This window comes from Apiospora marii, assembly GCF_038362585.1.
Source record: "Apiospora marii strain CBS 49790 chromosome Unknown utg000005l_segment0_segment0, whole genome shotgun sequence".
Lineage (NCBI taxonomy): Eukaryota > Fungi > Ascomycota > Sordariomycetes > Amphisphaeriales > Apiosporaceae > Apiospora > Apiospora marii.
Window position 1 is genome coordinate 4,661,517 of NW_027117377.1, and position 15,136 is coordinate 4,676,652.

General features: G+C 56.8%; 5 protein-coding genes across 5 annotated transcripts; 3 read left to right on the forward strand and 2 right to left on the reverse strand.

Annotated features, from left to right (window-relative positions):
- Positions 1–1,727: 1,727 nt before the first annotated feature.
- PG985_009330 (uncharacterized protein) lies at positions 1,728–3,390 on the forward strand (the record flags this gene model as incomplete). Its single annotated transcript, XM_066829098.1, has 2 exons — positions 1,728–1,914; positions 2,066–3,390. 2 exons carry the CDS (start codon positions 1,728–1,730, stop codon positions 3,388–3,390), a joined length of 1,512 nt encoding a protein of 503 aa, XP_066684010.1.
- A 1,018-nt stretch (positions 3,391–4,408) lies between these two features.
- Positions 4,409–5,225, forward strand: PG985_009331 (cytochrome c oxidase polypeptide 5; the record flags this gene model as incomplete). The annotated part of the gene is made up of 3 exons (XM_066829099.1): positions 4,409–4,637; positions 4,874–5,067; positions 5,139–5,225. 3 exons carry the CDS (start codon positions 4,409–4,411, stop codon positions 5,223–5,225), a joined length of 510 nt encoding a protein of 169 aa, XP_066684011.1.
- A 1,477-nt stretch (positions 5,226–6,702) lies between these two features.
- PG985_009332 (P-loop containing nucleoside triphosphate hydrolase protein) lies at positions 6,703–8,627 on the reverse strand (the record flags this gene model as incomplete). Its single annotated transcript, XM_066829100.1, has 2 exons — positions 6,703–7,855; positions 7,924–8,627. 2 exons carry the CDS (start codon positions 8,625–8,627, stop codon positions 6,703–6,705), a joined length of 1,857 nt encoding a protein of 618 aa, XP_066684012.1.
- Positions 8,628–10,755: 2,128 nt separating this feature from the next.
- On the forward strand, positions 10,756–12,702 carry PG985_009333 (glycoside hydrolase superfamily; the record flags this gene model as incomplete). Its single annotated transcript, XM_066829101.1, has 4 exons — positions 10,756–10,842; positions 10,903–11,594; positions 11,649–12,615; positions 12,676–12,702. 4 exons carry the CDS (start codon positions 10,756–10,758, stop codon positions 12,700–12,702), a joined length of 1,773 nt encoding a protein of 590 aa, XP_066684013.1.
- A 303-nt stretch (positions 12,703–13,005) lies between these two features.
- On the reverse strand, positions 13,006–14,638 carry PG985_009334 (uncharacterized protein; the record flags this gene model as incomplete). Its single annotated transcript, XM_066829102.1, has 2 exons — positions 13,006–14,076; positions 14,153–14,638. 2 exons carry the CDS (start codon positions 14,636–14,638, stop codon positions 13,006–13,008), a joined length of 1,557 nt encoding a protein of 518 aa, XP_066684014.1.
- Between the last annotated feature and the right edge of the window lie 498 nt (positions 14,639–15,136).

Here is a 15,136-nt window from a genome sequence, read left to right on the forward strand (position 1 = left end):
CATACTCAGGAGGATGGCACCAGAATGAATTCGTGGTACGTCATGGTGAATGTTGTTGTAGCTATATCAATTGTACCAATATGGGGGAGGTTTTATAACTAAGGTATGTATAGGTGCTTCCATAATACACTTCTTCCAGATACTCCCTTACATCCGTGAAGCACTTGGAGATGACTGGGAGCATCCAAAGACTCCGAAGCTGCGTAACCTAGAGTCTCCAGCACCAATAGCTGATTAGCGACATGCATAAAGGTCCCTTTGAAGGCGCCCTCCGGCACCACCAGCCATTTGCGCTGTCGTCTCCTCTTTTCAATTCCAGGAGCCAGGACTCCCGCTGGTAATGACCTGCCGACCACTTTGAAAGCCCCAAGGCAGTAGAAAGGCGGGAAAATAGTCCCTCTTTCTACTTACGGGATCTGTTTCATTCGAATTGATCATGCCACGCAGGCAGCGGAGCTAGCAAGTCTGCAGGGCGGCGCTTAGGGCATCTCTGCCGTGCCATTGGCGGTTGGCGGCGTTCAGCCCGTCAGCTCCGTCTTACACGAGCTAAGCAGAGACAGGACAGGACAGGACATCTCAGCGGGCCGTCAGACCACCACCCGTCAGCGTCAGCGTGTGACATCTCGCGATTTTCCTTTCTCGGGAGGTTGGTGATTTTTTCCCCGATCGATTGAGAAAAAGTATGGTAAGTAGTCAGGTTCCCATCTGATGACCACCCACGTCGAGATACAAGATCTAAGACATGCCGTCAGGGGTCTCGGATCTTTTGAAGACGTCGATAGACAGTGACGTCTTCTCGAAGCATTCCGCTGCCAGCAGATGAGTGAGTCAAATGGAAAACGGCAGAAATGGGACAAAAAATAGGCCGACTCTACAGATGATGCCTTTTTCGTCAGGTCACATACTCTTTGTCGTTGTTGTTTTTTTCTTTCTTGTCGCTGTGTGTGACCTTGGCTGCAGGGTGGTCCCCGTACTCAATTCCTCCAATACGAGCACCCCGACCTCTGCAGCAGCATAGCATGGCGTTAATGCATGCGCCTCGTAACCGTCGAATCTGGAGAATTCCGTCGGTCACTCTAACACAACACCCACAGGCACAGCCGCACCTGAGCCCGGGATTGGGTATGCAGCGTGTTAGCCTATGTGTAATATGCAACCTCCAGCGACAGGCGAGTCCAGACCTTGCGCCAATCGGCACTCGTCAGGGCGGCCAGCTATTGGGCGGTTTCCCTTAAGACACTATAACGCCGCGTGGTATGAGTAAGGATAGACAGGTTCCCGGAGGTCAGGTAGGTAGATGTAGGTAGATGTGTTTTACAGAATGACTGGAACGGCGACCACACCCCTCTCCCCCGCCCTTAGGGCTGCCTCTTGACTCTGTCTATCCTGGGCTGACCATTCAACAGCCTCGAGTCCCCCTGGCGCTCCGATGGACCCTGCAGGCTGCCATCCCATACATATGGCAGTTGAGTAGATCTCTTCCTTCGAGTGCCACCCCCAGGCTTACACTTACACACACACATACACCTACACACACCACAGTCGCTTGTCTCTCCTTCCAGATCCTGGGTTAGACGATCGTGAGAAATCTGGAACAAGACTGCAACGTGGTACTCCGACTCCGACACACGAACATCAGCTCCGCTCAAAGCAGCTCAGGAATAATAAGCAGCGTACTACATAACCATAACGACATTGGCAAGGATCGTGGGGTCCGGAATCGCGAGATGGGCGACTCGGGCACTCTACCGGACATCAACGTGTCCAACGGGACATGCTATTACACGGAGCATGAGGAAACGAGAGGGAACTTCATAGCATGCGGCAACGTCGCCTTCGGACACTGGCCATGCTGCCAGGCGGGGGATATGTGCCTCAGCCTGGGAAATGTGAATGGATGTTGGGATTCTGATAGTCAGTCTCTCTCGTGTGCAAATCTCCTTGTTTTCTTTCCCCATGCGATCAGTACAGTACGAAAGCGTTTTCACCCTCCTCATCTTCCTCCTCCTCCTCCAGCAAAGTATATATCTTCCCGCTAACCACACACCCATTACCCCCAAAACAGCCGGCAACACCTACCTAGCCGGCTGCACCGACCCCGGCTTCAACGCCCGCGCCTGCCCCTGGAAGCCGCCGCTGTTCCACGAGCAGGAGTGGGTGGCGATCCAGCAGTGCCATTCCGGAACGGGCGACGACGGCACCGTCTGGGGCGGCTGCAAGGTCGACGCCAACCAAACGACACTCGAGAAGCTGCCGCACGCCAGCTGCGACCCCTACTGTTCGGTGACCGTCGTCCAGGACGCCTCGGTGCTGCCGGCCTTTGCCAGCTTGCCGGGCTCGGCGGGGGGTGCCATCAAGTGGACGAGCGGGTTTGATCCTACGGCGACGGCGAAGGGGGTGAGGCCGGCGGCTAGTGCTACGGTGACGGGGGAGGGCTCGCGCAGCACGACGGCTGGTTCGGTGTCGCCTGGATCTTCTATCACTACCCCACCCGATGCGACGGCGACGTCGCCGCCCCCGGCCGCCACATCATCCTCGTCGGACGATGACGGCGGCTTGACGGTGGGAGCCAAGGCGGGCATCGGCGTCGGCGCGGCGGGGGCGGCGCTGCTCATCGTGGCCGTGGTCTTGTTGGGTTTACTGGTGCGGCGGAGGAGGCAAAGGAGAAATAGTCAAGACCAACTTGCGAATACCACTACGGCGCCCCATCATCCTCGCCCATACGACGAATCGCCTGAGCAGCAGCAGCAACAGGAGCAGGTTATGTATTATAACAACGTCTTTTATAACAAGACGCCGCCGCCGCCTACTACTACCACCACCGACGTGGTATCGGGGGTCGGCTCTCAGCCGTACGTGGGGTATAAGGCCGAGCTGTCGGCTGATGAGGCGCAGCGGAAGGGACCTTGGGATCAGGGGACTGGGTTTAAGTCCGAGCTCGCGGCGGATGAGACGACGATGCCGCGGAATGAGATTGGAAGCAGCGGCGGGCACGACGAGGTGGGAGGAGCAAGAGCAGGAAGTCGTCGAGGGAGTAGCGGAGCGCAAATGACCCCCGGTGGCGGTGGAGGAAACGGGTTGAGTCCACATCCCAGCCCGCATCCGAGCAGTGCCGCCACGGCTCACTCGCCGTTTTCGGCATACTCGGAGGTGTCTACGCTCTATGCTAGCAGTGGTGGCAGTGGCGGTGGAGGAGGGACTGGCCGGTGGGCGCCGCCGCCGCCAACGCCACCACAGCAGCAGCAGCAGCAGAGGCACGAAGACCACCCGCCGGGGCATGAGTGGCCTCTACCGAATGGACATGGTGGCTCGGGCGGGATGCAGTCGTTTAGGGAAAGGCAGCAGGGGCGGGGAGGGACTTGGAGGAGTCATGGGTATAGTCCGTCTTGAGAGATGCTGCGAATGGGGAAAAGGGGGGGAAAGGAGGTGGTTAACCGGGTACTGCCTTCGACGGGTTGCCATTGCAGCTTTGATGACGGGCTACTGGAAGGCAAAGGGCCTATGATAATGACTGCATGAAATCACTTATGAAGCGGAAACGGTTCCTTGTCTAAACGCCATATATACCCTTTTCGTTCTTTCACATTCCTTCACCATGCTGGTTCATGGCAACAGGAATTACTTATTATATGTTGAGCGAGCAGACCATTTTGAGACGTAGTTTATTGACTTGACTTCTGCCAATTAACCACATTTCCTCTGCAATGAACTAACAGCATGTCGGAAAGGGGTTTGCGAACCGAGTCAGTGGTTACCTTTGATCGAACCACAGTTGTCCCCAAACAGGATGAACATATTGGGGATGTTGAGGGGGAGCGCAACGCTGCAAGTTTGGCAAGTCTAGATAGCCAAGGTTAATATATTCAGCTTGCAACCTCGTAGAGACCCATTGAGCCGTCAACTGGTGAATGCCAAACAGCTCGTAGCAAACAAATATAGCACTTCGCTGCAATAGTTGCACCCCCCCTTGCAGCACATCGCACCATTGCATGGGCATCAGACGTAAAAGACGTAATCGGTACCGTCCCATTGGTGAATTGGGCCGTGGCGGCGGTTAGTTGATCCGTGCCTGGGAGCTGGCCAGCTGAGAAGCATTGAAGCTCAGATTACCCGAATTGACAGGGCGGCCCACTATTTGCTGAATTGGGGGCGTTGGCCATTGGCTCGTGCCCGGTCGAAGGAATCTGAAATCGAACCACCACTGCTGCCAACCGGAAGCCGACGCAACATCAAAAAAGCTCATTTCGTGAGGCCTGCTCCAGTCTTATTGTTCCATCCATCCGAATACTCAACGTCTGTCCACGCCGAAGGTCACAGCCCGCCAATTCCCACCGAGCAGCCCTCTCGACATCTCGACTCAATTGGACCAATCTCCCCTCTTCCACCCTCTCTCCTCACCTCCGCCAAGATGATGCGAACCTCCGCTTCCTCGCTCCTGCGCGCTGGCGCCCGAGCTTCTCCCCTCCGAGTCCAGCGGGCGGCCGCTTCCACACACGCCATCTCCAACCCGACTCTGGCCAACATCGAGAAGCGATGGGAGGGTATGCCCCAGACCGAGCAGGCCGAGCTCTGGATGGCCCTGCGCGACCGCATGAAGGGCAACTGGGCCGAGCTCACTGTCCAGGAGAAGAAGGCCGGTACGTCAACAGAGCCCTTGCGTCATACACATCAACCTATGGAGTGTCTGGGAAAGCCATTGGGGATGCAGCAGAGCCGCGGACGGCAATGCCTGGCCGATTGACGTGTGCTGGGAGACCCAATTGGCAATTGTCCGATTGAAATGCTGCAATTGACAACTCGAGGACATGACACACTCCATCTCCACAATTTTGCACAGGAGCGACAGGCTGACACGATAAAACCTCTTCTACAGCTTACTGGATCGCTTTCGGTGCCCACGGCCCTCGTGCCGCTCCCCCCGCCGATGAGGGCCGCAAGGTCCTTCTCTACACCCTGATCGGTGTTGGCGCCTCTCTCGCCATCTTCTCTACCATGCGCATGTTCGCCAAGCCCGCCCCCAGCACGATGACCAAGGAGTACCAGGAGGCTTCCAACGAGTACCTCAAGGTGCGTCACAGCAAACAACCCCCAATCCCACACCGTCCTGGGTGCTTCGTACTGACACGGACTTACTATAGGGACAAAACGCCGAGCCCCTTACTGGTGTCTCCGCCGCTGGCTACAAGGGCAAGGGTATGGTTCAGTCGCCTCCGGCTCAGCACTAAGCCCGTCACTCGTGTTCTCGCGGGTGTCATGGCCTTTGCTGCTCGCTGCGGTCGCCACTGCTAGCTAGCACTTTGCTACTAATGATATACCAAAACCAACAAACCTACAAATCCGTCCTCGTCCAAAGAATAATAAAGAGATTACCCCACAAACTCGATTCCTTTTGTCACTTAGAAAAAAAGAAGAAAGCTCGGAAGGCAAGGCGCGGGTGGCTCGGCACCTCCATGTACAACAACCTGCAAAGCATGGCTTGGGGGGCCGGGGCTGCGTTGGCTGCCTGGCTTCCAGGTCGTGGTAGGCAATTTGGTTTTTTTTCTAGTGAAGCGGTGGCAGGCATCTCTTCTGGGCGTGCAAAAGGGAGGTGACCTGAGAGGAGAGAGCAAGGCAAATAGGGAGAGGGAGAGACGGTGGGTGCGGAAGACATTGTAAATATGTACACAAGGAAGATTCCCCATGCTTTTGTTTCCCATCAGATTCATGTGCTCGCTTCTATCCTACTGACCGCGGAGTTGTCCTGTGATAACTGACTACTCACTCCTGCTGGCATGCCAGAATCCCCTGTCAACGAACCAGTAAGATTTTCAAGTATACACCGGGGCCGGGCCTTTGACAATATGGGCACGATTGTGTAACGGGGAGCTGTCATAGAAGACAGGCCTGGCCTATAGCCGTGCCGACGCACGTACTCGTAGTTCTTTGCCCAGGTAGCATTGCAGATGTCAAACGGGCAGCATCGAACGATCCAAGTGAAAGCAATCGGGCCTTTATCCTGCGCGCATTTCCCCGTACCCCGAGCTTGCCCTACGTGCGGGTCAGGTTTTGAAGCTATGGGAATCCCAGTCTGGTATCAGAATATGGTTCGATCAGAGGTGGTGCCAGAAATACATCATCGCCATCTTCTTCACCACCTGCACCAATAACATGGAGGAATGTATAATTGGAAAATGTTCAATTAATGACTACCCCGGTATTGGGAACACTGTTTGTTCCTGTGTATCGCTGCGAGTATGCAAATCGTATGCGACCTTTATCATGACTGTTATGATAGATGGATGATAGATATCCCAATGCCCCTGAACTCGTAACGCCAAGTAGGTAGACCGTAAAACCAAACAAAAACGACTATATATACTTCCTTTCTCTTCGTTCGTGTCTCCCGAATAGGCACTCGTTTGCCCAAGGTAAGTAGTGTCTTACATCCGTCATTTGTTCCCCCTTATTCGAAAATCCGGAGGGGGTAAACATCAATACTGGTAGACATTGGTGTTGTTGCGGCTCCCTGATCTGCCACGACATGATTGGATCGTCCATCCAGAGGCACACATTCCCAAGAGTCTTTGGCCACTTGTGACCCCAACGGATACTAGTAAACAACGGTGTTGTCCGCTCTCTGCCCCGCCCCAGGTAATTCGAAAGCCCCTGGTGTATAAAAGTTCCCATCCACATAACGATGGCACGATGCTCTTCTCGCCACTCTCAAGCACCGCTCTGCCCCGCCTCGCGATACTCCTCAAAAGAATGCGAACTGACGACGCGCCTCCCATCACTACCCCCGGCCCCGGGCGCATCCCCATCAGGCCCATCCTCGTCGCGGACGCGCCGCTCGACCTCGAAGCGGCCGTCCTTGCCCCAGTACCCGACCTTGTCGCGCCCCTGGACCGCCGCCTCGGTGACGAGGACGTAGGGCATAGGGGCGTCGAACATGGCCTCGGCCAGGACGCGCTCCATCTCCATCTTGAGCCCGCGGGCGCCGGTGCGGGCCTGCTCGGCGCGCGCCGCGATGGCTTTGAGGGACTTGCGGGTGAAGGTCAGGTGCGACGGGTACGTCTCGAAGAGGGCCGTGTACTGGGCCACGAGGCTATTGCGCGGCTCCGTCAGGATGCGCAGCAGGTCGTCCCTAGACAAAGGGGACAGGGCCACGACGTTGTGCAGGCGGCCGATGAGCTCGGGGATGAAGCCGAAGCCCTGCAGGTCCTCGGGCGTCGTCAGGTCCAGCGCCGTCAGGACCGAGGCGTCGGACGCATTGGGCGGGCGGTGAGGGAGGTGCTTGAAGAGCTCGGGCGGCAGGTCGGGCTTACTGTCGTTGATAGTCGAGTTGCCGCTCCGGCCGCGCAGCTCGGACCCGAAGCCCATCGACGGCTTCGCCACGCGGTTGAGGATCACCTTGTCGAGGCCGACGAAGGCGCCGCAGAAGACGAAGAGGATGTTGCTCGTGTCGATGGTGTACTGGTCGACCTTACCCGGCTGCGGGGGCGCGGACTGGGGCCCCGACGAGGACGACGTCGAGCCGGGCCCCGAGTAATTGGTAGTTATGGGGCTCGCGCTGCGGGAGGTCGAGGACCGGTTGTCCTTGACGTTGACGGAGACCTTGGTTCCCTCGACGAGCTTGAGCAGGGCTTGTTGCACGCCTTCGCCGCCCACGTCCCGGCCATTCATCGTTTCTCTCTTCGCGATCTTGTCGAACTCGTCCAGCACGACGATGCCGTGTTCGCAGGCTTTGATGTCGTAGTTGGCCTCGATTAGTAGCCGTTCAATACATGTTTCCACATCCTGGCCAATGTAGCCAGCTTGTGTAAAGGAATTACAGTCGCATATCGTGAAGGGTACGTTTATCTTTTTGCTCAGAGTCCTGCGCGGGCGGGTTGTCAGTCCAGCACTTACAGGGTGTTGTTCGCCGGGGTCAGGGCCAAAACTCACTCAAGTATATACGTCTTACCGACTCCCGTTGGGCCTACCAACAGCAGGTTGCTCTTATCTATCTTGACGGGCTGTGGCCGACTTGTGTCTTCAGGTATATAGAATTCCGCCTCTTGCTCACGGTGCTGCTGCTGTTGCTGCTGCTCCCATGCTGTTTCTGGATGCGTGTGTCGTACCGAGTCGTTGTGCCCGGGGAACTCGTCTTCGGGGAAGTCATCAGTGGCAAAGCCATGCCGCGGAGAGTCATGGTACAGCGAACCTTCGACGGGATGGGTCGACGGCGATTCCTTCTCGCGCGCCTGCCTCTCCCGAGCCTCGTTGCGTCTCAGTATCTTCTCTTGCCGCTTCCTCTCCACCTCTTCCTGGTGGTTGCGCCGCCGCACTCCCTGGTAGTGGTTGAAGATGACGGAGGATATGGTCTTCTTGGCCCGCTCCTGGCCTACTACGTACTCGTCTACGCGCTTCTTGAGGTCTCGTGGGTAGAACTGGGGGACCCCGAATGTGCTCTTATTAAACATGGGCCCCCGCCCTTCCTCGTCCGGGTCGTAGGTATTGGAGAAGCTGTTGGAGAAGTCTCGAGTCCGGCGCGGCGCGGTCTTGTGGGCAAAGGAGGTCGAGAACGGCCGGGGGTGACGATGGCGGGGGATGGAAACCGCCGAGGTCGAGATAATGGCACCAGGCCGCCTGACAACGGACAACATCATGGCGAGCCCGTTGGAGCCCGTGCTCGCTCCTAAGCTTCGCAGCAGCCTGGGACCCGAACTACGTGACTACGACTGATCCTCCAGGGTTGAACATATGATGCTGGTCCGGTTCGATGCGGCGTTCGGCTTCGAGAGAGCGGGCGGGATGGAGATAACGTGCAGGTGGGTCAAGGTCAGGGTCAGGGTCAGTCAAGAGAAGATGAGCAAACGAGTTGTTTTAAGACGGCTACAGTCGCTTGCCTGCGAAGATTATGGCAGACAAAGTTTCAATCTGACAAATGGCTGAAAGGAATCAGTGAGTTGTACCAACAGCTTGGTTCCCAGCTCGGTGGTCGTCAGCAACTCCGTGAGGTTGGTGTCCTGGATCGGAGGTTTATCATGATGGTGTGTCAGCAGCGAGCTCGCGGCCTGCGGTGGGCGCATCTTGGGGCGTGGTGGCTCTCAGTTTCCGGGCGTTGCGGGGGACACATCACTGCAGAGCTTCGGGTCCCGAGGTGGGCAGTGGGATTTAAGCCGCTATTAACTGCTACCCAGGCGCTAACCACATGCACCTAGGCCCAGCCACCAGCTACATGTAACTAGCAGGAGGGAAGCACCTACCAGTACCAGTAGCTCACAGCTGGTGGCAGCAATGGGGGCGAGGAGGGGCATGGACAGGGTTGCAAGACTGTTGAGTGAGCGGAGAGCGCAGTGCAGTACGCAGTGGCACCAGTTGCTCCAGCTCTCCCACTTTTCTTAGCTATTGTCTTGCCATTTTCCCCAGTTGGAGACAGGCGCTCCATCCACTCCGTCTCCATATTCCACCCCAGAGAAGGACTTTGTGGGAGGGGAACCGAGTCCCATCGTGCGATGTGTTTTGCCCATATCAAAAAATCAGCAAGAGACAGCATCAGCTAGCCCGCGGCTGGTCGAGACATCTGCAAGCAATCTGTAGGATGACAGCAATATGACAAAACCTCCAGTAGGCGAGGCCATATATGTAGACGAGCCCCCCACCTTGATGGAGGGGATTGACGCGGATTCGGGAGACGTGCCATGTGTTGTGGCAGTTTGCTTTTTGGCAATGGTTGGTACAGTCTGTACAGGGGTTACACTCGCTCGCTCGCTGGATTTGTCGGTGCCAATCAATCATGCCAATTTGCCAATGTCGCTTCTGCGCTGTTGCCCCTCGACGTCATCTCCCAATGGGCTAGCTAGGTAGCTCTCCCTGCTCCCCTCACATGCAGCTCATATTCCTGAACTACCTCCATGCGACTTGATAGGAGCCCCTACAGGTACTTCACAAATGGAGATCTATCTGTATGCAGCCTAGACTGAACGGTTGAGAAGTTTTCTTGCTCTTCTTCCTCCTTCAATTGACTCCTGGTTTTCTTATTAGTACATCCTGCCTCGCTCTCAAGTTGCTTGTGATATACGTCTGAGTTTCTTTTAGTTTTCCAGCTTGCTGTTCTTTTCTTGAGATCCCCAACTTCTGCCCATAGCTCCATACCTTGTCTAGCGGGGAGCTCCATCCTACTATCGTCATTTCCCTCTCATACAGCTCGGGTTCCTGAAAGAAGAGAATCCGCGACGATAGTAAACAAACAACAAACGAGGCAATACAGAACAGTCCGGGAAAATGGCCGACTCCTCAGTAGCTGAGAACTCGACCAACTCGCTGGCTGGCAATGGCTCAGCTGGCGGCGTTCCCAATGATGGCACCGGTATAGCTCCATCCCCGCCCTTCTCGCATAGCGCATGTGAACTGACCTGATCTTAGGCGTCCTTCAGCTCGATCCCTGGCTGGAACCATTCACTGGTGCTCTGAAGCGCAGATATGCCAAAGCCCAAGAGTGGATTAAGACTATTGACGAAACCGAGGGAGGCCTGGAGAAGTTCTCTCGGGTAAGTGCCAATTGCTCCAATGCTCATGCTTGGGCGGCTGCTAATACGAATCCCATCATATCTAGGGCACAGAGAAGTTCGGATTGAACGTGGATAGCGATAACACCATTCTCTACCGAGAATGGGCTCCGGGCGCTCTTGACGCCTTCTTGATCGGCGATTTCAGTGCGTTCATAATCCCGGAAACATGCAGTATCCTGGTCGCTAATGATTGGTAGACGACTGGAACAGAGGCTCCCATCCCATGAAGAAGGATGCCTTCGGCGTCTGGGAGATCACGCTCCCGGCCGTCAATGGGCAGCCTGCGATTCCACACAACTCCAAAATCAAGGTACGGACGGATGCTTCATACACTATACCACTTGCCTTGACACTGACACAATGCTTGTAGATCTCCATGACATCCCAATCCCACGAGCGCATCGACCGGCTACCAGCCTGGATCAAGTATGTCACCCAGGATCTTTCCGTATCGCCAGCCTACGATGCGCGGTTCTGGAACCCTCCCGCGAATGAGAGGTATACCTTCAAGCACCCACGTCCGCAGAAGCCGGCCAGCGCTCGGGTATACGAGGCTCACGTCGGAATCTCATCGCCCGACCAGAAGGTCACGAGCTTCAAGGAGTTTACCCAAAATATGCTGCCGCGGATAAAGAGCCTGGGATACAACGTGATCCAGCTGATGGCCATCATGGAACATGCCTACTACGCCAGCTTTGGCTACCAAGTCAACAACTTCTTCGCTGCGAGCAGTCGGTATGGTACGCCCGAGGAACTTAAGGAGCTTATCGACACAGCTCACAGTATGGGCCTTGTCGTTTTGCTGGATGTTGTCCACAGTCACGCCTCCAAGAATGTCTTGGACGGCCTGAACGAGTTTGATGGCACCGACCACTTGTACTTCCACGAGGGAGCGAAGGGAAGACATGAGCTGTGGGACAGCCGTCTCTTCAACTACGGCAGCCACGAAGTATTGCGCTTCCTGCTTAGTAACCTGCGGTTCTGGATGGACGAGTACATGTTTGATGGGTTCCGATTCGATGGTGTAACCAGCATGCTCTACACTCATCACGGTATTGGAACGTAAGTGAACACTGGTATCCGACTGGTAAGTGCGCAGCGGCTAACAAATCCTAGCGGTTTCTCGGGTGGCTATCACGAGTACTTTGGTGCTGGAGTTGATGAGGAAGCTGTGGCATATCTCATGATTGCCAATGAACTGCTTCACAATTTGTACCCAGAGTGTATTACCGTCGCCGAGGACGTATCGGGCATGCCAGCGTTATGTCTGCCCTTATCTCTCGGTGGTGTTGGATTCGACTACCGTTTGGCCATGGCAGTACCCGACATGTGGATCAAGATCCTGAAGGAACTGAAGGACGAGGAATGGGATATGTCCAACATCTGCTGGACGCTCACCAACCGTCGCCATGCCGAGAAGACCATTGCCTACTGCGAAAGCCACGACCAGGCCCTTGTCGGTGACAAGACCATCTTGTTCCACCTGTGCGACGCCGAGATGTACACCAACATGTCGAAGCTTTCAGAGCTGACGCCCGTCATCGACCGCGGAATTTCTCTGCACAAGATGATCCGCCTGATAACACACGGCCTGGGTGGTGAGGGTTACCTGAACTTCGAGGGCAACGAGTTCGGGCACCCCGAATGGCTCGACTTCCCCCGCGAGGGCAACCAGAACTCCTTCTGGTACGCACGCCGGCAGCTCAACCTTGCGGACGACGAGCTGCTGCGCTACAAGGACCTGAACGAGTTCGATCGCCAGATGAACACGACCGAGGAGCGCTACGGCTGGCTGCACGCGCCTCAGGCTTACATCAGCCTCAAGAACGAGAGCGACAAGGTTGTCGTTTTTGAGCGTGCGGGCGCCGTCTTCGTCTTCAACTTCCATCCCACCAACAGCTACTCGGACTACCGCATCGGCATCGAGGAGGCAGGCACCTACCGCATCGTCCTGAACACAGATCGCAAGGAGGTTGGTGGCCACGGCCGTCTCGAGGAGTCGACACGCTTCTTCACTACCCCCATGGAGTGGAATAACCGCAAGAACTGGACGCATATCTACATTCCTAGCCGATCTGCTATCGTAAGTTTCTGAAATCCCCTTTTGCATACAACTACACGGACATGACTAACACTTTGCTAGGTTCTTGCTCTCGAGTCAACATTGTAGGTGTTGATTGTACGAGACCCGTTGGTGTTGCACCACATCAACGTGGATAGGGGTAGTCAAATCGATTCAGTGAACGGGTTGTAGAACTGGGAAGGCTATGGGATAGATTATCAGAGGTTATGTACGAAAATCAAAGAAGCGTTAGCGTAAGGGAAAGACGAATGATGAAAGGGGAAACGGCGCCTTTTCATAAGCAAATTGCTGGATTTTGTACTACAGAAAGTACCTGATCAAGATGAAATTGAAACGATCTCAACCAGTATTAAGCATTCAAGCATACACAGTGACTATATCATAGTCACTCTACTCAACGAGCCAATCCTCGACCTCGATCCCCAAGCTCCGCCCTACACCCCTAATGACCTCCCAGCCAACACCAACTCTCCATCGGCCACCCCTATCCATCATATCGCTCCCCGACGCCGCCGCGCCGCCGCCACCTACGCGCAACAGCAGCCGCAGACTGGCCAGGGTAGCGATGGCCATGCCCACGTCGCCGTCCACCACCGAGTGGTTATTATTAGTAAGCCCCTCGCTGCCCTTCTGGTGGTCGGCGATCCACTCGCGGCGCACGGCGGCGTAGATGGCCACCATGCGCTCGAGGACGAAGACGCCGGGGCCCAGCAGCTTGCGGGCGATCTTGCGGTGCTTGGGCCGCGGGCCGCGGCGGCCGCCGCTTAGGGAGGAGATGGTGCCGCCGCCTCGGCGCCGGCGGCCGTGGTGCCACGTGCTGAAGACGGTCTGGTCGTGGCGCGGGGCGTTGTGGGAGGCGAGGTAGGCGGACAGCAGGAGGAGCTTGGCGGTCGAGGGGAGGAGGTTGGAGAGGTCGGTGGACGTGGTTTTGGGGTTGAGGGGGTTCGGGGTTTGGGGTTTCGTGGGGGTGGTGGCGGCGCTGCCGGGTTGGGATTGGAGGCCGCTGCCGCTGCCGTTGCCGTTTGGTGGTTGGGATTGGTCGGCGGCTGAGGTCGGGGCTGTGACTGGGACGACGATGGAGGGCGCAAGGACGGATTCGTCTTGGAGGTAGGCGCGCGCGGCGATGAGGAGCTTGGAGAACTCGCGGGCTTTGTGGGTGCCGGCGGCGATGGGGGCGGTGAAGCGCGGCCAGAGGGCCTGGCAGGCTTGCTGGAGGCGCGGCAGCGTCCGCGAGGCGGGCTTGGCGAGCGAGTCGTGGACGGCGGCGACGAAGCGGGCGTAGAGGTCGTGGGTCTCCTGGTCCGTGGTGTTGGGGAGCGACGGGGGCGCCGAGGTCGTCAACAGGATCGCCGTGTACTGCGCTTTTGTGTAGGGCGGGAAGTAGAGGGTCGGGGTCGAGGGCGTCCGTAGTAGGGCCGGTGTTGGTGCGGTGAGGATGAAGATTGTCGTTAGGTTCGGGATCTGTAGTTTAGTAATGCAGTGGTTAGCATAATCCTCAAAGACGAATCATGATCGATCAGCGTCACAGGAGACTTACAATTTCAGCCAGACGTGCCAGAGCCGGTAGCAGCGTCGGCGGCGCCTCCTTCTGGCGGTCAATGCTGTCGAAGACCAGCACGAACCGCCAACCGTCGCCTCGCTCCACGTACTTGAGCATCTTGCTCATCTCGACCGTCAGCGCCGCCATGGTCTCGCAGCGCCCCGCCGGGTTGGGCCATTTCAGCGCGTCGGCGACGGCGGCCGTGGTGCGCTCGAACAGGTGGCGGGCCGTGACGCACTCGGGCGACTTGATGATGGCGTAGCTGAGGTTGGTCTCGTCGTCGTCGCGGCCCAGGGCGGCCAGCAGCGACGCGGTGATGGCGCTCTTGCCGGTGGCCTCGGTGCCGTGGATGATGAGGTTGCGGCAGGGCGCGGCGAGCGGGTAGACGAGGGTCGCGAGGGTGCGGATCTGCGGCTCGCGGGACGGGTAGGTCGACAGGAGCGTCGCGAGCAGCTCGTCGGGCAGCTGGAAGAGCGAGCCCATTGTGCGTGGTGTAGATGCGATGCAATGGCCAGCTAGGTATTATTTACTTCGGTCTTCTCCGTTGTGCTCCAATGCGTATAAGCAGAGCCAAGCCGAGCTCAGCTCACTTGCTTACCAGAGCCGAGTATATAGGCTGGCTGGTTTATAGACGGATGCAATGGGCAAAAGACAGTACAGTAGTCATCATCCTTCAAGTCAGATTGATCACAATATTGACTTTGGACCTTTGCTTCAATAGGTAGATCCTGGCCGAGAGCTGACGGCTGACTGATCGCGCCCAAAAATTGGCCCCTAACGTGCCTAGCCGAGCTGCTGGGTCCCGCTAACTCAGCAAAGGTAGCGCCTCTCACGTAGCACAGGCAACCCCCCAAAATAACTAAAGCGGGTCGCTTTTTGGGTGCTTGGGTGCCAAGTGCCTCGTTGCGCCCACTAGAGCAGTCAGATTTGCCCAGACGAGGACGGTCCAATGGCTGCCCCGGCCACCGGGAAGGACCTTCG